General features: G+C 32.9%; 2 protein-coding genes across 4 annotated transcripts in view; one reads left to right on the top strand and one right to left on the bottom strand.

Annotated features, from left to right (window-relative positions):
- The window catches only part of LOC117103263, a gene marked incomplete at its 5' end in the record, with an annotated part of 60,555 nt that extends 47,104 nt beyond the window's left edge, over nucleotides 1-13,451 (top strand). Inside the window, 18 exons of the mRNA XM_033243832.1 lie at nucleotides 22-267; nucleotides 455-682; nucleotides 893-1,141; nucleotides 1,382-1,636; nucleotides 2,850-3,114; nucleotides 3,614-3,879; nucleotides 4,757-5,008; nucleotides 5,510-5,761; nucleotides 6,088-6,185; nucleotides 6,466-6,682; nucleotides 6,900-7,013; nucleotides 8,040-8,165; nucleotides 8,733-8,860; nucleotides 9,094-9,313; nucleotides 9,463-9,538; nucleotides 9,651-10,044; nucleotides 10,864-10,912; nucleotides 11,209-13,451. Of these exons, the coding sequence (XP_033099723.1) occupies nucleotides 22-267; nucleotides 455-682; nucleotides 893-1,141; nucleotides 1,382-1,636; nucleotides 2,850-3,114; nucleotides 3,614-3,879; nucleotides 4,757-5,008; nucleotides 5,510-5,761; nucleotides 6,088-6,185; nucleotides 6,466-6,682; nucleotides 6,900-7,013; nucleotides 8,040-8,165; nucleotides 8,733-8,860; nucleotides 9,094-9,313; nucleotides 9,463-9,538; nucleotides 9,651-10,044; nucleotides 10,864-10,890 (3,413 nt within the window). The remainder of the gene's footprint in view (nucleotides 1-21; nucleotides 268-454; nucleotides 683-892; nucleotides 1,142-1,381; nucleotides 1,637-2,849; nucleotides 3,115-3,613; nucleotides 3,880-4,756; nucleotides 5,009-5,509; nucleotides 5,762-6,087; nucleotides 6,186-6,465; nucleotides 6,683-6,899; nucleotides 7,014-8,039; nucleotides 8,166-8,732; nucleotides 8,861-9,093; nucleotides 9,314-9,462; nucleotides 9,539-9,650; nucleotides 10,045-10,863; nucleotides 10,913-11,208) is intronic.
- A 969-nt stretch (nucleotides 13,452-14,420) lies between these two features.
- LOC117103256 (lipid droplet-associated hydrolase-like) lies at nucleotides 14,421-27,529 on the bottom strand. Of its 3 annotated transcripts, none has more exons than XM_033243819.1 (6): nucleotides 27,480-27,529; nucleotides 26,502-26,646; nucleotides 25,305-25,448; nucleotides 24,704-24,820; nucleotides 16,385-16,614; nucleotides 14,667-15,836 (listed from the first exon to the last, which is right to left on the bottom strand). In XM_033243819.1, the coding sequence occupies exons 1-6, from the start codon at nucleotides 27,480-27,482 to the stop codon at nucleotides 15,507-15,509; spliced, it is 969 nt and encodes a 322-aa protein (XP_033099710.1). In that variant the 5' UTR covers nucleotides 27,483-27,529; the 3' UTR covers nucleotides 14,667-15,506. The 3 variants fall into 3 exon arrangements, with proteins under 3 accessions (XP_033099712.1, XP_033099710.1, XP_033099711.1); XM_033243820.1 differs by having other exon boundaries at nucleotides 27,464-27,490; XM_033243821.1 differs by lacking the exon at nucleotides 26,502-26,646 and having other exon boundaries at nucleotides 14,421-15,836; nucleotides 27,480-27,513.
- Between the last annotated feature and the right edge of the window lie 455 nt (nucleotides 27,530-27,984).

Genomic DNA, 27,984 nt, shown 5'->3' with positions numbered 1-27,984 from the left:
TTTATTATTTTATTATTTCAGATAATCAACCACCAGATGTAATAAATTGCCCAAACAATATTGACCAGACTACAGATCTACGCTCTCCGACTGCACAAGTAATGTGGGATGAGCCTACATTCGTGGACAACGTAGACGGAAATTTGACATCGACGCGTACTTTTCAATCAGGCTCAGATTTTATTGTTGGGGTTTTCACAAATACATATCAAGCAACTGACACAGAAGGAAATAGTGCTGATTGCGTTTTCACCATCACGGTTACAGGTAAAAATTTTTAAATCGTGACACGATTAAAGCAATTGATATATTTCATATATATATCATAGAAACAATGCCAACAAATATATATATTTTTTATTATTAATAAATGCTAGTAAACACTTGTTTATGTATCTAATACAGAGTACCTATACTATATATAAAAACGTAACCCCTGTTTTTATGAATTCAGATGAGGAATCACCAGTTTTCATGAATTGTCCAGCTGATTTTACTGAAACAGACTCCAACATAGCTTACTGGTCACCTCCTACGGCAGAGGATAACACAGTACTGGTCACAATTATGTCCGAATATAGTCCTGGATCTGCTTTCCCAACGGGAACAACCAATGTGAGATACACAGCGTATGATCAGTACGATAATGAGGAATTCTGTACATTTAATGTAAACATAGAAGGTAAGCAATACCTCTCTTACAAAAAAGGGCATATCTTACATACTTTATCGATCTATCAACTGCAAGTTGTATTTTGTATAAAGCAAATCATAAAGCTAGCTCTTATGTAGACAAATTTTATATATTTATTGGATTATAGTTCAAATTTGTATTATGGTTTGTTTTTTTTTGTCAAATATAAATTAAAGTCAATGTTTTCAATCATAATAGGGGTTGGTGCACCTGTGATTGGAACCTGTCCTGAAAGCATCACTGTGATTGCAGAAGAAGGTGAAACAACTGCTCAGCCAACATGGGATACACCTACAGCCGATGACGACGGAACGTCATTGACGCCTTCGTGCAACGTTCAATCAGGCGACACACTCTCTATTGGGTCAAGTACAGCAGTTCTGTGTGTATTTACTTCACCTTCAACTGGACTAGAATCTACTTGTCGTTTCACTGTCACAGTAGAAGGTATGGTCATAAAACAATCCCCAAACATTTAACAGAATTCAATTCAGTTAAATTCAATATTTTAATATTTATTCAACTGGTACATTAGGACAATGTTAAGCAAACCCTCGGAAAACATAGAGGACGAAGAACAAACGTAATAATAAAGATGATTATCATGATTATTACGATGATGATTGCTCATTTTAGAAATCATAGTGTAACACTACTTAAAAGTTAAATCTGTATGTATGTTGACAGCCTATCCCGATGAAATTGATCCAGAAATACAAAATTGTCCAGTAGACCAAAGTGTAGACACCGATATTGGAAGTTCCTCTGCAACAGTTACATGGACGCCGCCAACTGCTATTGATAATTCCAATGTCAATCCAACGTTGACGGCAACAATAGAACCAGGAACTGAATTTAATATTGGAACAACAACTGTCCAGTACATAGCAAGAGATTCCTCTGGAAATACGGCAATATGTAGCTTTATGGTAACAGTTATAGGTAGGTTGTGTAGATAACTTATAGGTTCCTTTATTGATATTCAAACATATCGATAAAATCAAATACAAAAACAGAACAAGCAAAATTTTTGCAACATTACGTCATATGTTGTGGGGGGATCTGGTGCAGCTGTAGGCATACAGCGCTGTACTTCTAACCAAAAGAGGTCCTGAATTCAAGTCCTATGCATGTGTCTATGAGCCAAGATTATTTATCTACTTTTGTCTTTCTTCTCCCAGAAGTCTACATTGATACAGGGTTTTTTTTTTTTTTTTCTGGCCGACACTTTGGTCAGTTTCTGTGCTCAGATCTTCTTCAAACGTTTTCCAATCAAAGACTATATATATGAAAGATGTGCATACCAAAATATGACTCCATTTCAAATATTTTGAATATTAATTAGTGGGTAATTACACGTTTTTGTTAGTTAACAAAATTTGCATTTCCTAAAGCGTTAGACACAAATTTACCATGAAATGCATGAACAATTTACACCCTCTACCTATAACATTACACAAGGTAGACAAACTAAAAATGCATTGACCCCCGCAAGGTCAGGTCCCTTCCAACGTCAACATCGCTATTACCACTGCTCATTGTTCGAGTCTCACTAACGTTGAGGTGATTTTTATGGTAATTTTTTTTACTTATAATTTTTAATATATTTTAGTTTTTCTTTTATGTTTTACTTTATACTTTTTAAATATATTTTTTTAATTTTTGTGTTTTTAGCATTACGTCACATTATGACAATAACGAAAAGCCCTATGTTCTGTTTTACAAACAGGCATAGTGTTGTTATTATTATTATCATTATCATTATTTCATTATTATTATTATTATTATTATTATTATTATTATTATTATTACTATTATTATTATTATTGTCGTTGTTAAAATTGCTGTTTTTACTGACACTGTTGTTAGTGTTCCTATTAAATCTAAGTACCATCTTGTCAGACAAATTTCATCCATTTTACTACCTTTATGTATTCATGCTCTCCGGTCTCACATGTTTTTATATTTTGTACGCCAAGTGAATCATGAATGTCCAGTATGTTATGATGGACAATAAAGTCATCATATTCACTATTTATAATAATGTTACTGTTACAATTATTGTTATTTGTTATAGTTTTTATAATCATTATCATCATCATGGTCATATATATGTCAATTTGTTTCAACTAATATAATTATACTATTCTTACAGGAATTATCGATATGGTTGACCCGGAGATAACTTGTCCTTCCGATATTACCGAGTTCGTCAACGATGGGACAGACACTTATTCAGTTTCTTGGACCGTGCCGACACCAACCGATGATTCAGGAACTGTATCAATTTCATCAAACTTGTTACCAGGTGCATCATTCACTGTTGGAACCACAACACAAGTAACATACACTGCGACTGATGGTAGTGGAAACACAGCTCAGTGCTCATTCTCTGTTACCGTTACAGGTAATGAACCATAGTCTCTTTCCAATAAAGACCACTTTTCTGTGCCCCAGATGAACAATTACACATCTTTCAAATCCCAATTTTGGCACCTTTTTTAAACCAGCAGATCCTCTTTACTTTAATGTTTGAATTTTATTTATGCAGAAGACTTTGTATAACATTACCGCAAGTTTAGGTTTTATCTCTAATTTACTACGATTTACATATACATCAAGATATACATATAGATATGCATCAAGGTTTTAAGGTTATTTTTAATCAATCAATAAAGGTGAAGACGTACTTAAAGAACGTTTCGGGACCTGTCAGGTCTCATTCTCAACTGGCTAATGAAAACTGGCTAGTGAAACGCCAGTTGAGAATGAGACCTGACAGGTCTCAAAACGTCCTGTAAGTACTTTGTCACCTTTATTGGTTGATTACAAATAACCTTAAAACCTACTACTACAAACCTACTACTACAAACAAACAATCAGATAAATTTATTTAAATAATATGCATCTAATTTATAGTTATGTATTTGTTTTAGATAACGAGGATCCAGTATTTGACTCTGCTCCAGTAAGTCCAGTCACTGCCAGTGTATATGGACAGACATCAACGACTGTAAGTTGGACGGAACCAGTGGTGACAGATAACTCGGGAGAAGACCCTACCATTACACTTACAGGTGGAACTAATGGTGGTACCTTCAACGTTGGAACAACGTCACTTATTTATACAGCTACGGACGGTAGCAACAACCAGGCTACTTATTCATTTGATGTTGTAGTGACTGGTATGAACATTAGTAACTTTAGATTTACTGTTGACCAATTGAAAATATGTGATTAAGAAACTATAAATAATGAATATTTATTACTGATATGATAATAATAATAATAATAATAATAATAATTATTATTATTCCTTTCCTATAATTAAACAATATAAAATTGAACATAAAAATAACATCAAAACGGTGATGCAGAAAGTATAACTATTAAAATGAAAGTGATGAGATGAACCCGTATAGTAACTTTCGGTATAGTTTGCAAAAATTGTTGGTAGATATTTCATATTTCCTGCTAAGTAACAACAATGGATAGCCTAAAATATAATGTATTTTTAAGTCATCGTTTGCATCAATAGAATTATTTATTATATAATTCTCTGTTGTCTTGTAATTCTACTTGCAATTTAGAAATGTTGTCAGTGCGTATATGTTTAGTGCAAACTAAGACGAAATGGTTAATATTCTCGTCTGAATTTAAATTGCATAGTGTACATTTTCCATTATTATTTGTGGATCAACCTGATGCTAAAAAATTTAGTGTTATCGTATTTGATCTAGTATAAATTGTAATGATATGATAACGATTATTATATTTTTATATATATTATACCTTTTACAGTCTCAATAAAAATCGATTAGATATCATACTATAATCAAATACATTAGTAGACTATGTAAACAAAGCTGGTGATTTTGATATTACATCTTCTGCCTTAATATTAGCCGGGGTCTTAAAATCGGGTGCACATCTGTAACACACAGCAACCGACTCATTCGGCCAAACTCTCAGCTAAAGGGTAGGTCTAAGTGTGGATGTATAAGTTATCTTTGGTTATGGAATATTTTAATCATTTTAATTTATTTTTCTTTCCTTTAAAAGTTGTGGAAGATGTTGAGCCACCCGTTTTCACCAATTGTCCATCAGGAGGTGTAACAGGCGTGAATACACCAGGTGAAAACATGGGGGTAGCGTCGTGGGATGCCCTTATGGCAACTGATGATCTAGCCACAGATGTTACAATTACGCCAGATCTGACGTCGGGATCATTTCCTCTGGGAGAATCGGCAATGATAGTCAGTGCATCGGATGGTGTAAATACGGCAGTATGCAATTTTACAGTGACAATTACAGGTGACATCTTCAAGTCTAATTTGTTTATGAGTTAAGTTGTCAATAAATGTTGGGTATCACAGTCCGCTAATACCATTTTCCTTGATTAAGATAGAGACATCCTTTTATTCTTAGTAGGTCTTTGTTTGTATGTTAAATGTGCAAACAGAATGTGACTCTTGGATGAAGTTTGGAAGTCGAGTGACCAGTACATTCGGATAATCTACTCACCTCGAAAGATGAACTGGGTTCCTTTAAGGCGCACAAGAGCCAATTTTGAACACTAGACATACATTTTACTTATCCGAGAAGACTTGTTCAACCACCAGAGCCATAGGCGACTGTGTCGCTCGAACCAGCGCCAATATTGTGGCTCTATAGATACAGGACCTAATAATTACTAAAACAAACTCACTGCCATGATTCAACAAAAATAAAACATTGTTTATTTTATATTTTAGAGGGTATTTGCTAGTTTGTAATTTGTATTGTATTGTCTTAAGAAATATTTTGTCTTTTCAGACAACGAGGACCCTGTTAGCGTCTCATGTCCGGAAAATCAAAACTTTTACGTACTAGATTCTAACTCGGTTGCGCTCATCATATGGAGCGATCCAATGTTCACTGATAACAGTGGCGACTTAACATTGACATCCAATGTTGAATCTGGAGTACGCAGAGGTCCCGGTATGCTGTCTGTTGAATACACAGCATCGGACCCATCTGGAAATGATGCGACTTGCACTTTCACTGTTAATATTGAAGTCGCTTCTGGTATGTTATAGGCCTATTGCTATTTTTTTGCATTTCAGTTATCTAACACTGGAGGACAATAAAGTTAGCATTTCTGACACAGCTATAATTTTGTTCTCTAGTATTGATAATAGTGGTTGATATTATAATGGTGCTGGCCATAAGTATCTATAGGTGATGATGATGATGATGTAGATGATTATGTAGATGATGATGATGTAGATGATGATGATGATGTAGATGATATTTGAGCAAAATGATTGTATTAAGTACTATTTTGTTTATTTTATGATGGTAGATATTCATGATCATAAATTGGCAAATACCTTATTAATGGAATGTTTCAGATCCTGCTTCTTTCGATGGTGAAGCGGTTTTCGTCTCCATAGGTGGTACTTCTTCTAGTGAATTTCCTAATGTTGATCTTGCTGCTCTTCAACAAGATGTAAGTATGGTTACAAAACAATATAACTTGAAACCAGGTCCTACTGTAAAAGCTAAAAATCTACCTAAATTATGCAAAATAACCAATGCCTATAAATTTAGGCCAACGTATTACACAGATTTTACTTAATGTAAAATATAAATTAATATGGCAGCACAGCTAGAGGCATCAGATAACACCTGAACTTAGGCACCAGGCTCTTTCATGGTAAAACACTTAAATTTCTGATTGGTTTACAAAGCATAAATAAGTAAATGTAAATTTAATTGTTTTCCCTTAGCTTGACGATCTATTCAGGGGAAGTGATATTGCAAGCAGCTTTGTAGGTCTTGACAGTGTAATGTTCGATACTCAAGATGGCACAAAGACAGATTTTACTGTCTATGTTACCTCCGGAGTAACTGCGTCAGATATTGAAAATGCATTTTACAACGCTCTAGACGACAGCATGACTTTCAGTACTATGAACACAATCTCAGCAGAAACATTCTTGATAGGTAAGCTTCCGTTTTCATTTGCCTGTAAGTCGTTCTTTCAGGAAAAACTGAATGCATTCGTCTTCGCATAGTGTAGGCTTCATAGCTATGTAATAATACATGCAGTACTGAGATATTTGGTAGAAAGCATAAAACGTTTTCTTTGCAAGAATAGTAGATGTTTTTATTGTGAATCAATAAATATTTCTTCATGATAATTTACCGTTATTTTTCTTAGGTCTGGGTGATTGTAGTTCCTCACCTTGCCAAAATAGTGGTACATGTACCCGTTTACTTTCATCCTACACTTGCACTTGTGCGTCAGGTTATCAAGGAAACAACTGTCAAACAGGTATGATTTGAAGCCTGGTCTTCATAAAATTCATACACACAATCGCTGAGTTTTGGCTACTCTGATTGGTCGGTCAAATCGAGAAGCCTTCCAGGTTGTGTCAGGGACTGTACGAAAAACTGTTGCGACATTGTAGCGCTTTTATGGAAATCATGAAATAAGATTGTTAATATTCTGTTGTTCAAACGTTTACCAGGGAAAAATGTTCAAAAACTTGTTCTAACAGACTTCTCCAAAGCATTTGAGAACATCGACCATTCTTTAGCAATCCAGCGATTCTATGAGTTAGGTGTCAGAAGCGAGTTATTGCAACGTGGATCATTAACTTCCTTAAAGCTAGTCATCAGCGGGTGCAATATCACTCTGCATGTCAAAACAGGACACTCTCATGCAGTGTTCCTCAGGGCATCAAGTTTGGCCTCATTATTAAGACAGTTATCAACAATGCTTCAGAAAAACGATCTCAGTCCTGCAAATTCACCCAGCAGACTGAGATTGATGTCCATGACATGGTTAGGTCGTAACATATGCTAAGGATAGTCACCTCAAACTGAATCCGTATAAGTGCAAAGTTATGCAGATCTGCTTTATGGAAAAAATTGCTTAACCCACTTAGTCTTCAGGTGGATTTCAAATCGTAGTGAATAATGAAAAATAATGATGATATTAAAAGATATTTTAATTATGAATTTTAATTGTGTTCTGTATGTATATATTTATGTTATCGTTTACATTTTTGAATTTATATATTTGGTGTATTCATTTGTCATTTTCTACCATATAATTCAGCAGTTTTGCTGTTTTTTGGTGTTAAATAAATCTTCTCTTATTAAATCCTGTCTCTTATACACATCTAGATGTGTATAAGAGACAGTATATATATATATATATATATATATTATCATTATATGAACTTGTTGCAAGATAGCAATAATGAATGTATATATTCAAAGTATATAATGTGTGTTTTGTCTTATTATTCGTGGTCTATTGTTTGACTAATTTATTCCATATTTACTCGTATAGATATCAACGAATGTAGTGATAGTAGCATTTGCTCAGGTGGTGCAATATGCACAAACTTTGCTGGTGGATACAACTGTGATTGTGAATATGGTTTTTCGAAAGTTGGATCATCTGACACATGCACAAGTAAGATGATACATACGATAAAATTCAGGGACTTGTGTTTACAACTGTATAATTTAAACAAAAAAGATAAAATGATTGTCTGGAAAGCAGAAATTCCTTCCTACCGGTACTTGTTAAGCTAATAAAGTAGGATAGAATGTAAAATTTGAATGACTTTATATTTACTATATTTATATAATAAGACATTCTATCTGCTTCGCGTCATGTGCCGCATAAGGCCTTCACAGAATGCCTCCATCTAGCCCCATATCGCCGTTGGCTGCTGCTCCTGCTGTTCCCACAATATCCATCCCGCCTTGGTTCTCTTATTTTCTACCATTCGTCTATATGTCGTATTAGATCTTTCCCGTTTCCTTCTTCCTTCCGGTGATGTACATGTCAGTGTGACCATTTAGCGTTTAAAAAATCTAATGAGGAAATAACACTTGCAAATCAGACGCGTTAGTAATACAGTTTATACAGTATATGTGATATTAGATATGTGATGTTGTAATTGAATTGTTGGGGTTTTTTTTCCAACATAAGCAAAGATACATTTTTTTTTTCAATGTTTTAATATTTTTTCAGGACAACTGATTTTTAATGGTGCGTTTACATTGTTGGAATATGATGGGGATCTAGCAACTTTCGAAGACGATCTAAATGATCTATCTTCAGCCTTGTATATGTACCTTACGAACAAGATAATAGAAGCGGTGAGTGTCATTGTGGATTCTATGTATCGAGCCTACTAGAGTCTGTACCACTATGCCTAGTAGTAAAAGTTAGTAGTGGTTGTGTGTACCATATATTTTTAATTGTTGCTTGTTCGAGAACGCAACTTGGACCAATGTTTGACACTGCTATAAAGGTGTACATTAAATCATAGTAGCTAGAAGTCGTAGCGTTGTTGTAAATTGTTCTGACTTTCATAAATTGTATTTTACAGTTGGGACCGCTCTTTGATGGAATTAATGGATTTTTAGGTGTTCAAATTGCTTCACTTGAATCGGGAAGTATCATAGTTGAATATGCCGTGCTCTTTGAAATTGATTCATCAGCTGATGGGCCAATGTTAGACACCATGTTCTTACAAAATGTCAACGGCAGTGGATTCATCGCTAACTCTAGCCTCGTTTTAGACTTATCGTCCATACAATCCTTTTCAGGTAGATATTTACCACAACCCTGAGAGAGGCCTACATTATGTAAATTGATTCATGTAGTTTGATGAGTAGGCTTGAAAGAAATTTTTAAAAAGAAACATTATTCAGACAGAAATAACTACACTTTATTCTTTATGTCGTGTTTCTTGCAGAGGTATGTCCTGATGATTATTGCAAAAATGGAGGAACTTGTACAACCAGTTCAGTGACATTTGAAAGCGAGTGCAGGTAAATTTACATCAGAATTATGAACATGGCTTAATTATTAGCTTGATGACAAAATAAAATTATTGTACAAGAATTTCTTAAAATAATATGAAAATATTTGTCTAATCAACAGCTGTACAGATGGTTGGAAGGGTACAACGTGTGAAGAGAAATCTGGACTAGAAACTTGGGAAATCGTTGCTATTTGCTCAGCAAGTGCCTTGATTCTCCTGATAATTCTTATAGCAACTGCTGCCTGCTGCTGTTGTTTCCTTGGAGGAAGTCGGTATAATAATCATTATATGTATGATGAAGAGTTCCACGTCCGAGACCGATATAATCAACCAAGAAAAGATAGGCTGTACGATAACTATTACAACGAAAATTTCCATCCTGAGCCTTCTCCAAGATTCAACCAAGATTTCGACGAGAACATTTATGATAATCGTGGCTCTAGATTCTACCAACATGGGAGTCCAGAGAGACACTTTTCCCGACCATTTATTGTGTCTGGTGATGAACTTTCAGTAAGTTTATTTTCCAAAGTGACTTGCAAATTATAGGGTATGTCCCATTATGAGGCTTAACTTTGAATGGAGTTGAACCACAGACAATTGGATTGTAGTACAAACACTTTTAGTTAATTGAGAAAATAGCATGTATGAGCTTGTACGCCTAAGTAAGCAAAATGTAGATATAAAAAGAAAGCCTACTGTTATATTGTGGTTGTTTTTGGTGAAATATTTGTATCAATATTGTTTTTTATTATTATTATGTTGTAGTATAAATAATCACTAATAATAATTATTATTTATAGGTGTAATTTTGCCCTACCTGACGTGGAAATGTACTGAATACTCAGTACGTGTGAAAACAATTGCGAAAAAAATCGTAATGTTGTTCTCGGGTGGGACTCAAACCCACAATCTCAAGATCATTAGCCTGGCATCATACCTCTAGACCACCGAGCTTGCGCCTGATGGCCAGGGTTGAATTTGAGTCCAAGTAAGCAGCGGGTACTGCAGTGTTGATAGTAACTGTTATTGTCGTGATGGAATAGACAATAACTGGATTTGCGTCGAGGGAATCAAGTATAGGTGTAATTTTGTCCTACCTGACGTGGAAATGTACTGAATATTCAGTACGTGTGTTGTATACAGCACTTTGATTTCTTCAAAAATGCTTTATAAATACTGCTGTTTTTATTATTATCGTTGTTTTTTTTCCTGTTGTTATTATCATTAGCATTTTATTATCAACAACAACAATAACATTATCACCATCATCATCTAAACCATGCAATCTCAAACACTTCATATTAATTTATTTTCGTATCATTACCACAGGATCCACGATACTCACCACAATTATGAGATCGCTGCATGTTTAAGAAAGGTACGTCAGAAAATTTCTAACAGTTAATCAATTTACCAATGTTTTTTTACCTTTAACTCTAATTATCATTAGTGTTTCTATATTACAATTTTTATTATCTGGCATTATTAACATCACCAGCGTCGTTAACATCCTATTGTGTATGGTCCCTTAGACATGCTATTTAATTTGTGATTCTAAGAAATTTAATTTTTCATATGAACAGTTGTTGAATAAATAATAGATGAGTAGTTGATTGGTATTCTGTTATAAATTTATCGTGTTGTGCTTAATTTAAACTTCTTTTGTCATTCCAGTTTTCATTTCGGATAAAATTTGTATGCAACTTACTGTTACCAGATATGTCATCACTGTGCTACTGGAGCGACCATGCTTTTTTACCTTCTTTAACTCTAATTATCATTAGTGTTTCTATATTACAATTTTTATTATCTGGCATCATTTACATCACCAGTGTCGTTAACATCCTATTGTGTATGGTCCCTTAGAAGATAATCTTTATCATCTAATAATAATAATGATCATTCAATCATTACACCTAGATAGTAATTTAATTTCAAATATTTTCGTTTTTTGAAAGTTTATTATTTATGTAAAATGTATAACTCCCATGTATAATCAGTGGCGTATCTGGGGGGGGGGGGTTTGCATGCCCCTCCAAATATTACTTGCATCCTCCAAATATTATTTGCATCCCCCCAGTCGCTCCCAAAACTTGCAAAGTACAGTAGTTACAAAAATCACCTTATTTTGCAAGTTAGGACCCCTCAACTGATCATCGAGCCCCTCCCCCCCTTCACCTTTGCGCCCCCATCAGCCCATTTGAAGATTTCTAGATACGCCACTGTGTATAATTTCAATGAATAAAAGGTAAATCAACTATGCTAATTACATAACAAAGAACGGGCATTAATACATGATATATACCACTATTGTAATGGAATTTCTAGAGTGTCGAACAAACTTAAAATACTGACTTATCATAACAAGTCAGGAATACTCACAAGCACATGTTGTCCCACAAATGCATGTGTTTGCATATGTTTAAAACTGTCATTTTGTGGACCTTAGCAACAATATCCAAGGGGTGGGGCTTAGCAGATCCATTGCACATTGAAAGAATAATTATATTCACAAATATTTTTAAAAATCCAACAAACTATTCATATTTTCTTGTGTATGTTTTTGTAATAGGCAATTCATGATAAAGAATTCCATGCGTAAAAATGATGATTCTTCCTTGAGCATAAATGTCAAATTTTGTTATTATCTAATGGCTGGAGATATTTGAATCATTGTATTTTTAAGTAGTGTGAATCAATAATTAGCAAGGTACGGGTATATTTAATAGTACAGTTTTTAAAAAAAAAACAGTACTATAGGAAACTTTTCAAAGGAATGAATTGTCTAATAATAATTTTAAAAATAACATATCAGTAATTTTTTATGGTAAATAGTATTTATAAGCTACTGGGTTCAACAGTTTATATAGTATTACTTAGATAGGCCCATCTTATTTAATTAGTCATCAGTCATATAAGCCTACCTCTCCTCTCCAACCCTCCACAACCATTTAGAGCTATATATAGGCCTACTAGTAAGTTAAATAGTATATTTATGTTTCATCATGTTTTATACTGTAATAATAATATACAGTAAACACAATACTGAGGGCGGTAGGCAGGTCCTACATAAGAGATCACATAATGTACTGTAACTTATTATTATAAATGTAACTTCAATTTTTGAAAATATTGCACTTACAGACTTTGTAATTAAACCAAATATTTGTGCTCAATCGTGGTTCGTTTTAAAACAATTAAACCTATTTATGCACAATAACTGACCAGCAAAAATTTAATTACAAAAGGGCCTTATAATAAAATAATTTGAAATTTATTCAAGGGTAATTATACATAGATGGAAGACCAATCAGAAATTATATAGTTTATGTTTGTAACTTAATAATTAACTAAAACATTTTTTTATCGGTTTGCCGAAACATCTCTAACGTAATATTTCTGCAGATAATTGAGAAAGTAAAAATCAAAATTTCCCAATAAAAACTAGGGAAATTAATAAAATACTTCAAAAAGCTAAAAACTGGAACGAAAGTAGCGTAATTAGTATCTAGTTATGCCTGCGCATATTGCATTATGTTCTGTATCTGATATGTAAATGTAAACTACAATACAAGGCCAAACAATAAAATTAAAATATCTGTTATAGCACTACGAATGCGGTATAGTAGAGTAACATATTGTCTAATGAAAAAACAATTTAATTTTTCAAGTTTTCAAGTTATATTTATACAGTATATGAAAATTGGTAATGGATATTTTTATGCCAAAAAGTTTATTTTTATACATATTTGATGTAAATCTTGTAAGATATTAGGATAAATATACGTAAGACAGTTTAGTCCTTTAAATTATTCATATGGTTTCCTTAATATTTTTGGAATAAACATTTAGCAAGCAAATATTGTAGTTTTCACATGTTTTCAGCTTGGCTTCATTAAATTCACAAACACATAGCACTTACTTAGAGCTGCATCCCTGGACTGCTGTCAACAAACTGCGACTTTCAAATTTTGAACCACAAAATATATTTTAATTGATTAAAACGGTGTTTTCTGATTTCTTGCTAAACAAACCCGACCTCGATATTTTGATTCCCAAGTTACCCCCAACTGCTGATGATAGAGTAAAGAGGGCGTTCATTCTAGCTGAGAAATGCATGTTCATTGCTCCAAGATTGTGAAGTTCAGACTAATGGGATTTTTCTGAAGTAAAGAAATATTGATTTCTTGTTTTGATTCGCATTTAATAGGCCTAAATTTTCCATTATATTGTTAAAGTAGCATATAAAATCACGCAATTTATAGAAAAAAAAAATCTATACCATAATTATGATGAGTTAATGTTTTACTCTATTTCCACAATGGACTTTTAATAGGCCTATATTAGATTATAATATCATAGGTCCATGCAAAAATGCCATTGGGAGTTACAGTGATGATGTCATGATTGACTTATGATCATTCATATTCATTGCTTTGAGATTGCAAGGTCAGACTGATAGAAATTTTCTGAAGTAAAAAAATATTGATATATTTTTTGCATTATTAGTCATAAATGTTCCATTATTTAAAAAAAAAAAGTAGCAAATGAAAACTTTATAATTATAATGGGTTAATGTTTACCTCTTGCACAATGGACCTATAATAATACTATACTATATAATGTTACTATACAGTGAGGTCGTCACGATTGACTTATGTAACAATTTTATAAGTCCATGCTGATGCAATTTGCATTGGTTCAATTACTGTTTTGCTAATTCGTGTTGGTATAAAATTACCATTTTGCAATATTTTATTTAAGAAATGTAGAAAATAAAAAGGCCTTATTACATTGGTCCAAAAAGGATGGTGCTATGATAAAATTTTTACTTTGTAATTTGGGGCCAGAAAACCAAAAAAAAAAACATTTTTTATTCACTCAAATTAGTATATTCAGTCATCCATAATCTTTATTCATCCAAATCATATTTACAATTATAAATTATTATTATGGATAAATAAGAAGCAAGAAAAAGCAATTTCATGCTAATTGGACCCACCTCCTTATATCATCATAACGATATTGATTAATAATATATGAAATTATACGTACAGTCACACAATAACAAAAAAATATGATTTGTAGTAAAAAAAGCAAAAAAAGAATAAATCAAGTTCACAATTTACGTATTCTTTTAAACTTCTTAAAAAATTTATTATGGATAAATAAGAAGCAAGAAAAAGCAATTTCATGCCAATTGGACCCACCTTCTTATAATATCAAAACGATATTGATTAATAATATATGAAATTATACGTACAGTCACACAATAACAAAAAAATATGATTTGTAGTAAAAAAAGCAAAAAAAGAATAAATCAAGTTCACAATTTACGTATTCTTTTAAACTTCTTAAAAAATTTATTATGGATAAATAAGAAGCAAGAAAAAGCAATTTCATGCCAATTGGACCCACCTCCTTATAATATCAAAACGATATTGATTAATAATATATGAAATTATACGTACAGTCACACAATAACAAAAAAATATGATTTGTAGTAAAAAAAAGCAAAAAAAGAATAAACCAAGTTCACAATTTACGTATTCTTTTAAACGAGTAATTTAAATGTCCTATTTATAATGGTTTTTAGATATACTGTATTTATTCAAATAGACTCCCTGCTTCGAATAAATTTCCCATCGAATAAACTCCCCTTCTAAAGCTTCATTTAGAATAAACGCCCCTTTCCACCCGCAAATGACTAAACAAATCTAATAAAAGCAGCATAATTCTCAACAAATTATATTAAAGTTCTATTGCAGTAATAGTAGACTTTTCTTCTAACCTTGTTAAGATCAAGTTTTTATGATCACACATGTTGTCTGTAATTATGTGCATTTCCACATTTACAGTGAAATTAAGTGGCATTTATTTGTATACGTATCCATTTTAAACAAAAAAAATAAACGGCCTCTCAAAAACCCTTCAAAAATAAAATCAATGACAGTATAAAAAAAATTTTCTTCCTATGATTTGTTAATATCGTCCATCAGCCAGGGCCACATGACTTGCGCCATTTCCATACTAGAAGTCAAACAGAACGCGTGCTCCATACCCTCCTTACACAGTCGTATATCTTCATCAGGGAAAGATTTCTTAATATCTTCGTAGTAATTAACTGGACACCAGCCATCTGAAGATCCGTAATATAGGCAGAGTTTTGAGGCATGTCGTTCTAAAAGTTGATAATCGCACTCTTTTACTTGACGCATTTCATGAGCTGCCATATAGAAAGCATTTGCAGCGACCATTGGGTCAAAGAGATTCAAAACACCTTGAACAGTACATCCAGGTATCTGAAACAAAGTCAGTATTTTGAAGTTTATAAATGTGGTATGGAAAAAAAATGTATAATCACAACTGTGTTCTCCCCTTTAAATGAATCTTGTATGATAGGACATAATTATGCAGAATATATGTAGCACATATTGCAATAAACTGCATCTATGCACTTTACATTCTTTTGGATCAAACACATTCTCAGCTTCCTAATTAAAATTAGTGCTTTGTGTTTGGTACCCACACAATGGGTGGGGAGAGACAAAGTATCTTGCCTAAGAACCAATGTGAAGTGCACAGCTAGAGACTAGAAATGCCAACCTCAAAGTCATAAGCATGACTGCTGCAGCAATCCTTGCCCACAGTGCGAGTATAATCACACCCTGCTGGTGATTAATGATTAACCGACAACCAAAAAAAAAAAAATAATATCATTTAGCTTTGCCTATGTTTGCAAATATTACATCATGGTCACAGTTGTGGCCATCATTCGCAGCGTCCACCACCACCACCATTGCTTATCGGGGAAATATTGGTTGACCGATTCAACAGGTTATCAACTTACATTTCTGTTGCGAAAATGCCATTGAATCAGTCTTTTTTGGATGCTCTCAGGTAAGAATGATGCAAAGTAGATTGGTATAATTGCTAACCATCTCAGATACATCAATATCGGTCCCAGTAACATACCATTAGGGGATGCTAACATTCTTTCAATTGTTGGAAACAATAGATAAGATTTAATAACATTCATTTCTGGTAACTCATCGATCATCTTCAAAATAATGTAGCAACCTGAGAAGAAATATTAGGGTTAATAATAATAATAATAATAATGTGATTTCTTATGCACATGTACCCAATCATGCATGATTTATTGGAAGAAATGCAGATAAGAGTAAACTTAAAAGCAAGTTGGGAAGTTATTTTTTCATTAGAGCATATGAACAGTAATTTGAATGAACTAGGTACTCATTCATACCATAGAGGTATGGATGGAAAAGTAATGTCAATTATTCAGTGATTATTTCTTTAACCTGTGGGTGTTTTTCATTTAGCAGATCCTGGACTATTTTTCTGGGGGAGGGGGAAGAGTGGGGAGGAATGACAATCTAATAGGCCAGCAGATTAGAGGCTATTTTGGGGTGAAGGTGGCAATGGAAGTACTACCGGCTAATTTTGATATTTTCTGAAAATATAGGTCTTGAGAAGTTCAGAACTCAAAATTACCCAAAATCCCTTTGGGGGAACACCTCCAAATTACGCATTCAAAATGGCCACCATTTTTCCCGCTTCAAATTATAGTTTTAGCTAAATAATATAAAAAAATAACAATACTTGAATAATAATCATCAACAATTGGTGAAACTTACTCAAAATATTCGTTAATTATCGAAAATGAATCTTGCATTTAGAAAAACTACAATTTCAATCACCATAGCAACCGTTGCTATGCAAATTTAAATTTCCTATTTTATTCATGAATTTAAGTATACAGGAAGCCTAAAGTTTATTAAAATCTTTATTTTCATAGGTTTTATGAATATGTTTAACATCTGAATTATCTATTATTATCATAGAATAGGATTATGCAAAAAAATGCTGAAAATTTGATATAATTGCATAGCAACACTCTTTTCATCGTCCATAGCAACGAAGCAAAATCAGTAGAATTGCTGTACATTTGTCATTGACTAAGCAAAAATCATGAGATACAACATTTTTATATAATAAACATCTCTTATTGAACAAAGTTAACACATTGATGTATAAAATACAAGGTCATCACCATAGCAACTGTTGCTATGCAAATTTAAATTTCCTATTTTATTAATGAAATTTAAGTATACAGGAAGCCTAAGGTTTATTAAAATCTTTATTTTCATAGGTTTTATGAATATGTTTAACATCTGAATTATCTATTATTATCATAGAATAGGATTATGTAAAAAAATGCTAAAACTTTGATATAATTGCATAGCATCACTCTTTTTATCGTCCATAGCAACGGAGCAAAATCAGCAGAATTGCTGTACATTTGTCATTGAATAAGCAAAAATCATGAGATACAACATTTTTATATAATAAACATCTCTTATTGAACAAAGTTAACACATTGATGTATAAATTACAAGGTCATCACCATAGCAACTGTTGCTATGCAAATTCAAATTTCCTATTTTATTAATGAAATGTAAGTATAAGGGATGCTTAAAGCTTATTGAAATCATCATTGTCATAGGTTTATGAATATTTTTGTATTTAGGTTATGTATTATGGAAGAGCAATATTAAAAAAGAAAAACAATCAAGAAACACCTTTACTGAAGTGCTACGGAACTTTTATAACTCCCTAGCAACGAATGGAATTCACATAATTGCTGTTATTATTTTTCTAAGAAAATATTATTAGATTGGCTTAAACAATATTTTTTATACGATAAACAGCTTTTATAGAAAAGTGAATTTAATGGTGTAATAAAATACAAGGTCATCACTATAGCAACCATTGCTATGCAAATTAAAATTTTCTAATTTTTCATAAAATATATAATGAAGACCTAAATTTTAGTAATAAATTTATGAAAAATGCTTGAAATGAATGAAATTTTATTGTCTTTTCAAATAGTAGTTGGTCTATCAATCCTTTTAATTAAGGTTTTGTAAATTTCATTAATAATATATATAAAATAATATTATATAGGCCTAATATAGAAATTTGTGCTAAAGGAAAATGTTTATTCACAATAACCATGCAAAGTCAACAAAATTATCTTTTCTCATTTCTCATAAATCAAGAAAAACATTTAACTTTTATATAATAAGCAGACGGCTAGTGCTCATTTGTCTCTTATACACATCTAGATGTGTATAAGAAGTGAAGTTGTAGTCGGGGAACCCATATCAAGGATAACCCTATGATAAATAATTCATTGAGATCGTGGAAGCAATCTCGACTTCGACTTTGTTCTGAAATCTGTGACTCATTCAAGGGCGGGGGATCAATTTTTTTTTTAAATGGAGATATAAGGAAAATTATATTCAAATTTAAGTTTGAGAGTGAAATTTCCCGCCATCTAGAGGTGCAATAATCACAAATTTTCTCACCTTAGCCCCAACCATGGTGGGGCTGAGGTAGTATAGAGCTTCTATCTGTGAAAGTACCCTTCTATTTCGAATTACTGGATCCGCCACTGGAAATTACAACAAATATGTCATATTACAGTAGCTTGATGCCTATAAAATGACTTATAAAATTCACCAAACGTAAAATAAAAATTGGTAAGATATCCGTAGACCCCCACCGGGGCTCTAGACAGCCCCCTGGCCCCCAGCCTAGATGCTTGCTTCGCTCGTATATTGGACCTCATGAAATGCCCCCCACCCACTTCAAAAACGTTCCGCCGCCGTTGTGTGGTACTAGAATTCGTCCTTATACAAGTGATAAGATAATAATGCCAGGGTGAACATACTGGACGTAGGTTATTTTTAGTAAATTATCTTATGAATTATAGCCTGGGATATACATCTTGTATGATATTACATACAAAACCTGTGCATGTTATATGAAAATACTGTATGATAAAATTAGTTATTCCCATGTTTTAACCCATCTGTGAACAAATTGCTTTCGATAGCTTGTCTATACAACTATCTACGTAACACCTTTCAATTTATTACAACCCAAATACTCGTGAAATAATCAGGGTAACCAATTGAAGTTGTGGGTATACTAGGGCATTGGCAAAAACAATGGATTTTGCTGTGGGGGTGGCGGAGAATGGGGTGCTGAATCGATACTAATCACTGACTATAATACTCCATGCCTGCTCTCCTTGTGTTTCAGCTAGAGGGCTGAAATACAAGTTACATAGCGCACCGTCTTTCGGATGAGACAGTTAAGCCGTTGGTCCTGTGTGCATTTATGGCCCATGTGCACGTTAAAGAACACAGTACTCCCAAGTGGACCGGCCATTATGGTCAGGGGGGGGGGGGGGGGGAACTAAACAAATTTTGTTGTAAAAGTTAGTAGGGTGCTGAGCATCCACTATCAGCCTCATCGTGGTTGTTGAACAACTTTTTTGCAACTCTGAATGCCCGGAAATAAATGCTGACAATTTGTAGAGCCGCTAGCCCCTCCCCTCAAAAAAATAAAATTAGCATGGAGTCTATGTTGGAAATATGGTACCTCTGGATGCCTGGAAATACAAGCTGGCAAACCTGTATAGCCACCACCCCTCCCCATTCTGTCTATTGGCAGACAATGATTTAAAGTTAGTGGGGACTAGAGATATACCCACCTCTGCCCCCTATGTTTTGGATCAAGGTGAGCAAATTTTGAAACTTAAGGCATCTATAAAATATAACTAAGTTATTGTTATGAAAATATGTAGTACAATATATACTGTACATCATTTACTAAATGTATCTATATTGAAATATTTGCTCCCAGCATACACTATATTCCATATTCTAAGTTTCGTGGCATGAATATATACCCATAGCAGGCTTGAGGATGTGTGAATAATGTTCATAAGGTACTCTCCCATATATGTGAGGCCTCACCACAAAATGAGTCTCATGGTTAGAATATCAAAAATTGAGTTTATATTATATTTGGGTAGATCACATTATATGCTTTAATTTGGTCTTTGAATGGCTTCACTAGGATATGTAGATCCAGAGATGTGAGCATTTAAATATTATGTGTAAAAGAACCACATTTTGAAAGAAAATTTACTTAAAAAGTATACAATCATTAAATATAAGTATCAAGTTATCAAAAAACATTAAAATCAAAATAGTGTAAAAATTTTGACTTTGGCCTATTTTGGTGATTACCTCAAAATGATTTCACCAACGATGCATCTCATTTCGTGGTGAGACCTAACATATAATACTAATAGGAAGATTTTTTTTAAAGGGCATCATATTCTTACTGGTATTACTCAAGAAAAAATAGAGATAATAAAGGCCTATGCCCTGTACATGATGCTAAAGAGTGGGCACAGAAAAAAACATCCAGGTTAAAAATTCTATATCTGGACACAGAATGTGGTAGCATTGACCAAATTACAATTCGTAAGATTATTTTAAATCATGGGAATAGACAAATGTAAGTCTACTGCGAAAATGATATATTGTTCAAAATGCAATTAAGTTGCTTATTCCTCCATAAATAAATAAGGTGCAGGAAACACTATGTACAAGGAATAACAATGAGAAATATTAACAATATGCAATTACTTAAATAGGCCTAGAACATATTATATGAATACACATGATACAGTATGCTATGAATTATCTATGGAAATACAGTAGGCCTCCTATGCCTACACAAATAACGTCGCGTTTCGACAAACTTTCTGCTCGTACAATTTAATTTACACTTACCAAATTCAGTCTGAAGCATAATCAATTATTTATCACGCTCAATGTCAGTTATACTATCACTTGAATTGTTAAAATGCTGTAATTAAATCCTGTGTTTTCTTCTGGTAGACCTTTACAGCGATTAAACTCAGACAGACCATGCAGATACCTCCATCTAACAGGTGATATAGACAAAGCACTAACATTCAACGGCTATCCAGCTTTTTTTGTAAAAGAGTGGGGAGGGGCACAATGTTGTTAAATGTGGCTAGTTTTACAGGGGTTCAGTGGTTATACCGTGGAAATTTGTTTACCTGGATGCCCAGAAAAAATATGAAATAATGATGATGATGATGATGATGATGATGATGTTGATGATGATGAAGATGAAACTTTGTTTAAAGTGAGTCCAATTTGGAATCAATGGAAAATAAAATCCCCGGTAAGGGTGCAGCGAAAAAGCCCCGAGAAAAATCAGTAGTTTCGATTTGGTATAGACTAATTAGGGTTGCTATATTTAGTCTTATAAAATAGTAATACTTCCAGAAAGCAAAGCCATATCTTCCCATTGAGCACAGGGACTAAAAAGTCATCTGACTAAATTAATATTCAAATCCAATCAAAGACGTTAATGAATGCTGTTCCCTAATATTGTAGTCTAGAAGTATAATTTTGGGATGCCCAAAAATAGCAACTGGCAATTATAGAGCCAAATGCCACTCCCAAGCAAGGGGCAGAAACAGCATGCATGATGTGAACAAATTATGAAATTATGGCATCTGTGATACCCAAAAATAGCATCTGGCAACCAAGTACAAGTAATCAGGGCTGACTTTATCTGCATAAGCCTTGTGTGGTGACTAACCCCCAACATTTCATACATAGTTAATTGTAATTATAGGTTTATACCTCTAAACATTGTCAAAATTACAATTTTTTTAGGGTGTAGACTTTTCTGTTATTTGCCGTTGTCTCTTATTTGATATTTTTAATTGTAATATTTCTACCTTTAATGTAATAGGCCTATGTATGTAATATTTAATATGTGAAACTGAATTTTTATGTAATTTTATGTACCATATTTTTAATCTTTAGACATTTATTTTTTATATCATTTTGTATATTTCCTGTTTTTTGGTGTTTTGACACACTGTTGGGTCTTTAATAGTTAAAAAAAATTTTTAAAAATAAAATATGTAACAATATTGAGAAAAAGTGGTCCGGCCAAAGCCAGTGCGGTTCCGACGGCCCTTCCACCAGAAGGACCCCACTGGAAATAAGTCTTCTTCTAGACATTTGTGGGCTATCCTTGGTGTTTACACCGAATAAATCCAATCCAATCCCATCATTGGAATATTTAGAGTTGCAATACAACAATGTTAGATTCCTACAGTAGTGGCAGATGACAAATTTACTACTAGAATTAGAGGAAGAATCTGATGGTGGAATGGGATATGATGTTTATGAATTAAAAAACATGACATGAAATTGAAAAACTAAAAAGAGGACATAACTAGACATAGGTATCGAAGTAGTTTCCAACAAGATGTGGACATAATAAGAGAAATTTATGTATATTATAAAATATACAGTATGTTATCAGAATGTATGAAGATGTTTTAAGTCAAGAAAGAAAACCATTGTACAATGCCTCATATAAATTAAAAACAGATGGCTTGACGCAAAATGAAAGAAAAATGGGAAGATATGTTGATCAAATCTTAAGTCCCTAAACTAATGTTTAGTCTCAGTCTATATGTGATTGTTACCATAGTGAGGACACTGTATTTTTCTACACCACTGTTTCATAATTTGTTTAATCATAAATGTATGTGGAATTATTTTGAGATGTATTATGATATTAATAGCATTATTACATTTTAATTTTTCATTATACATTAAAATGTGCGTAGAAATGGTTGTTATGGTAATGACGTTTTGTTCTACAAACCACTGCATAAATTTCCATTTTCAATTTTTATATGGAAATTAAAAACCATATTGTGATGCAATATATGAAATTATATTTGAAATTGATTATTAATGTTCTCCTATGATATTTAAGTTTTATATATTTTAGTGGTAATGATTCACTGTTGGTCTGATAAAATGAAATAAATATTAATAAACATTTAATAAACATTTTTCATTAAACTTACAAGTTTTCATTAAGTTTGCTAGCAATGGTTGTTATGGTGATTACCTATTTTTAACATTATTATGTACACCTTTTTTTAAACAAAGACCGTGTGTTATTTAAAAAAATGTAAAGACAAATAAACATTTTTATTCATTGCTATGGCGATAACTATCAATATTGTATTCACATTAAGATGTTATCTTTCATTTATATTATCTTACAATATTAATATTTACTAAACATCTCTCACGAAACCTTTAATTATATTAATAAATTTCAGGTTTTCATTTTAATAATTTAGAAAAAATAGGATATTTCAATTAGCAACATTTGCTATGGTGATGACCTTGCTTTCATACTAAATTGTGTTATAGGATATTTAATAAACATTTTTTCATAAATCCTATAGTAATAAATTAGTCTTCATTATATACCTATTTTTATGAAAAAATAGGAAATTCAAATTTGCATAGCAACAGTTGCTATGGGGATGACCTTGTATTTTATACATCAATGAGTTAACTTTGTTCAAAAAGAGATGTTTATTATTATATAAATATATTGTATCTCATGATTTTTGCTTGGTCACTGACAAATGTATGTGCAATTCTGCTGATTTTGCTTCGTTGCTATGGACAATAAAAAAAGGTTTGCTATGCAATTATATTAAAGTTTCAGCATTTTTTTACATAATCCTATTCTACGATAATAATAGATAATTCAGATGTTAAGCATATTCATAAAACCTATGAAAATAAAGATTTTAATAAACTTTAGGCTTCCTGTATACTTAAATTTCATGAATAAAATAGGAAATTTAAATTTGCATAGCAACGGTTGCTATGGTGGTTGAAATTGTAATTTTTCTAAACGCAAGATTCATTTTCGATAATTAACGAATATTTTGAGTAAGTTTCACCAATTGTTGATGATGATTATTCGAGTAATGTTATTTTTTATATTATTTAGCTAAAACTATAATTTGAAGCGGAAAAATGGCGGCCTTATGAATGCGTAATTTGAAAGTGTTCCCCCAAAGGGATTTTGGGTAATTTTGAGTCCTGAACTTCTCAAGACCTATATTTTCAGAAAATATCAAAATTAGCCGGTAGTACTTCCATTGCCACCTCAACGATTTTTAGAGGACTTTTTGGCCATAATCTGCTCGCCTATAAAGACCTATAGTTCAAAAGACATTGGGACTTATGATCTAAGGGTGGAGATTGGGAGTTTCCTTTACCTACTGTGGGGGTCCAAGGAATATCCACCAGGAATCTCAAAATACTGATAATTTTACCTTTCAAGAGGGGTCTTAACTTATCCACTAAGTGCAGACACTTAATGAATACTTTGTTCGACGCTGTTTACTTACCTATTGAATGCCCTATAAGAATTAGCCGCTTATTGGGTGGAATGTTTTCTTTTACAAAAGCTTTCTTGTGCTCAATCTGTCCTCTGAGACTATAAACATCAAAGTTGCTTTGAATACCTTGAAAAAAATAATAATAAAAAAATATATGCAACAAAAACACACACTTTGCCAAAAAAAAAAGTTGGATTGGGGAATTGTAACACAAGTACTTATTAACATCTAGGGCACTTCCTTGGTGTTTTATGTTCTTTCACATACATACAGTACACATGTTGACATTCGAATATTCATTCTGTATGCCTACAAATTGATAAACCAATTATAGAAGATTTTGAGCCTTTGAAATGTAGGAAGCACTTGGGGTTGACACTCAATTTGTGATGTTGTATCATGTTTATTTACCCCACACTGGTATTTTACCCTCTTTTTTTACTGGTTGACCAATGGGTGTTGGTTTGCCATGGTGCCCAGCATGTGATATTTACCCCTCACTTGCAGTTTAATTACCCTATATTTTTGCTGGATGACCAATGGGTATAATTGGTCTGCCATGGTGCCCAGCATGTAATATTTACCCCATATTTGTATGCATTTAAAATACCTTTTGTTATTGCTGATTGACCAATGGGTGTTGATTTGTGATGGTGCCCAGCATGTGATATACCCCACACTGGTATCTTCTTCTGGCTTTTCATAAAAAGTTCTTCCATAAAGACCTCATAAAATGTCATCACCCCTGGATTACCTGGTGGTGGAAGATGAAATAATAATAATAATAATAATAATAATAATAATAATAATAATAATAATAATAATAATAATAATAATAATAATAATAATAATAAATAAAAAATAAATAAATAAATATACTGTCTCTCTTAAACAATCCTACTATGTGTTCAAGTGGCTTGGGAGGGATTAGCCAAAGGTTTCTAACCTAGGTGACACTGCCACTAATTAACTGTTTAACAAAATGATGAAAAAATGGATGACCATTGATTTAATCAAATAATTTTGTTACTGATGCTCATTTTTATTAAATAGGCCCACTTTTATGAACATTACTTAAGAATATTAATTATAAATTAAAAATAAGATAATTAATAACAAAATAATACGATATGATTTATTAAATAATACAACAGCAATAGCAACAAAAATAATTATTATAAAGATAAAAATTTTCCTTACATCTTGAATTATACAAGAAAACAATTATACTATACACCAATCTCAAGAAAATGACAAAAACCAAGACACTTCAATCCATTAACATTACAATTACAACTATATTACACACTGTGGGTAGAGGTTGTCCTAAGACCACATGGCTTAAAAACATCACGGATTGGATGGGGAATATGACGTTTTGATTGAGGGAAGCAGAGGATCGACTGCAGTGGAGGAGGAGGGTGTTATCATCAAAGCGCCCCGATGGTCTTCCGACTATGGGAGTGACATGACCTGACCTGTGGGCCAATAACAATAATTTCTTGTTTCATTTCATTAACTTAGAACAAAGAAAAATAAAACTGACAAACACAAAATAACAGAGGGAAAAAAAACATTCTTCAGTAGGCCAGACAGGATTGCCAAAAAGTGAACTACACATCACTGTCTAGTGGCTCTCCGATGCCAATGAGAACATAAATTAGTATAAAATGGTCAATGTAAGGCTGATATTCATAATAAATATTGTATAGTACTACTGTAGTAGGAAAAAGAGAACAAATGTGAGGTAATGAGAAACAATGTATTTTTTTAATTGACCTTACAATTCAATGTTGTGTCTGCTTACCAGGAATGATAAGGATAATGACATCATGTGAGGACTTTGGCACAGGTTCGTACTTGACCACGTGAGTAAGCACGTTCATCACTTGCACAAAACAGTCCTTTGAATTCATTGTCATATTTTCAGAGGTAGTTTCAGATGTAGTATGCTGATGTAAAAATATAAAAAGTTCATTTAAAAATTGTTATCAAAATTGTACAATGTAATTGATCATTACATATGATCAGGGTCGATGTCCTAGGGCTAGATTCCTTCAGCAGTTATCACTAGCAGTGTTTAGGCCAATCTAGCTTAAAGATGTTCACAGCAAGCAGGGTTCCCGGTCCGGTTTCCAGGTCGGACACCGGTCCAGAAAACCGGGCTTGGTGTGAATATAGCAATACAGGTTAAGTGTGAGCCTTGCCTTGTCTAAAACTAAACACCCACCCAGCCACCCTCCTGTCCTCCCCCACCCACTCTCGTCTTATGGGCGGAAATAAATCAAAGCTGGGATCACTGTGAGCTCCACCAGTCCCTAAATAATGTTGTCCTATCAGTGAACATTATTTTTAAAATCGATTTTGGCACCAATGGCGTTCAATACAATACTTTTCCTTTCAAATTCAAAATAAACACAACAAAACTGATATAACACTGCAAGGACGGGAAAGTTTCCAAAATTCAAGCCTAGGATCGCCAACAACGCTTAACGAAACCGGCGTTGGCTAAGCTAGGCCTATGACTGGACTATCCTGGATTAGCCCTTTCTAGCTAGCTAGGGGATAGCCTGGCACTTACCAGATACGGTGTACAGAGACCGACGACCGGACTTAGCCTAGCTAGGAACTAACCTAACTAAACTAGAACCTAGGCATTAAATTATTAATATTATTATGATCTAAAAACTCAGCTAAATTTTTTTTAAACGACTTAATCAAGTGATATATTTGTATGTATGCCTACACAACCAAATACATAGGCCTAACCATTCTTTCTTCTTACCATGCACCGACTCTACAAAAGTATTGGTTGTCCTTCCCCCACCAACGAATGTATGGAACGCCAAGGAAGTTTAAAACATATTGGCCAATCAGTATGATTATTATCTTTCGAAGGGAAGTTAAGTTTAAGTCACCATGGGCCACTTTTTTTTTTGTCAATTCTATTACTTTTTAAATACTGATACTTATAAATTATATCAATTCATTATTAATTTTCGTATCACATTGTCTTTTTAATGTTATATTTAAACAAACATATCAACCATGAGCTTTTTTTTTTTTTTTTTTTTTTGGTTATGTACATTTAAACTTTTTTGACAATCTTCAATTTTAGTAATGAAAAGTTATTTCGTAATTTGTTTGCATATTGATATAAAATCATTACAAACAAAAGTGGTGGTGCCAAGACTTGCCCAACGGCTGGGAAGGGGTAATGTCCCAGAACCTCTGAAGGGGGTCTAGGGGCAAAGCCCCCCTCCCCCCACCAGGATCTTACAATCTAGAGA

The sequence above is a fragment of the Anneissia japonica genome, unplaced genomic scaffold (assembly GCF_011630105.1).
Source record: "Anneissia japonica isolate Jap-2015-1 unplaced genomic scaffold, ASM1163010v1 scaffold2207_len539183_cov196, whole genome shotgun sequence".
Lineage (NCBI taxonomy): Eukaryota > Metazoa > Echinodermata > Crinoidea > Comatulida > Comatulidae > Anneissia > Anneissia japonica.
The sequence above is the reverse complement of the archived record's forward strand: the minus strand, read 5'-3'. Positions and strand labels throughout refer to the sequence as shown.

Coding starts and splice junctions, on each gene's coding strand:
- LOC117103256 (XM_033243819.1), bottom strand. Junction 16,615..24,703: donor TCTTATAGGGCATTCAATAG/GTAAGTAAACAG, acceptor ATTTCTTCTCAG/GTTGCTACATTATTTTGAAG. Junction 15,837..16,384: donor GGCATTTTCGCAACAGAAAT/GTAAGTTGATAA, acceptor ACTTTGTTTCAG/ATACCTGGATGTACTGTTCA.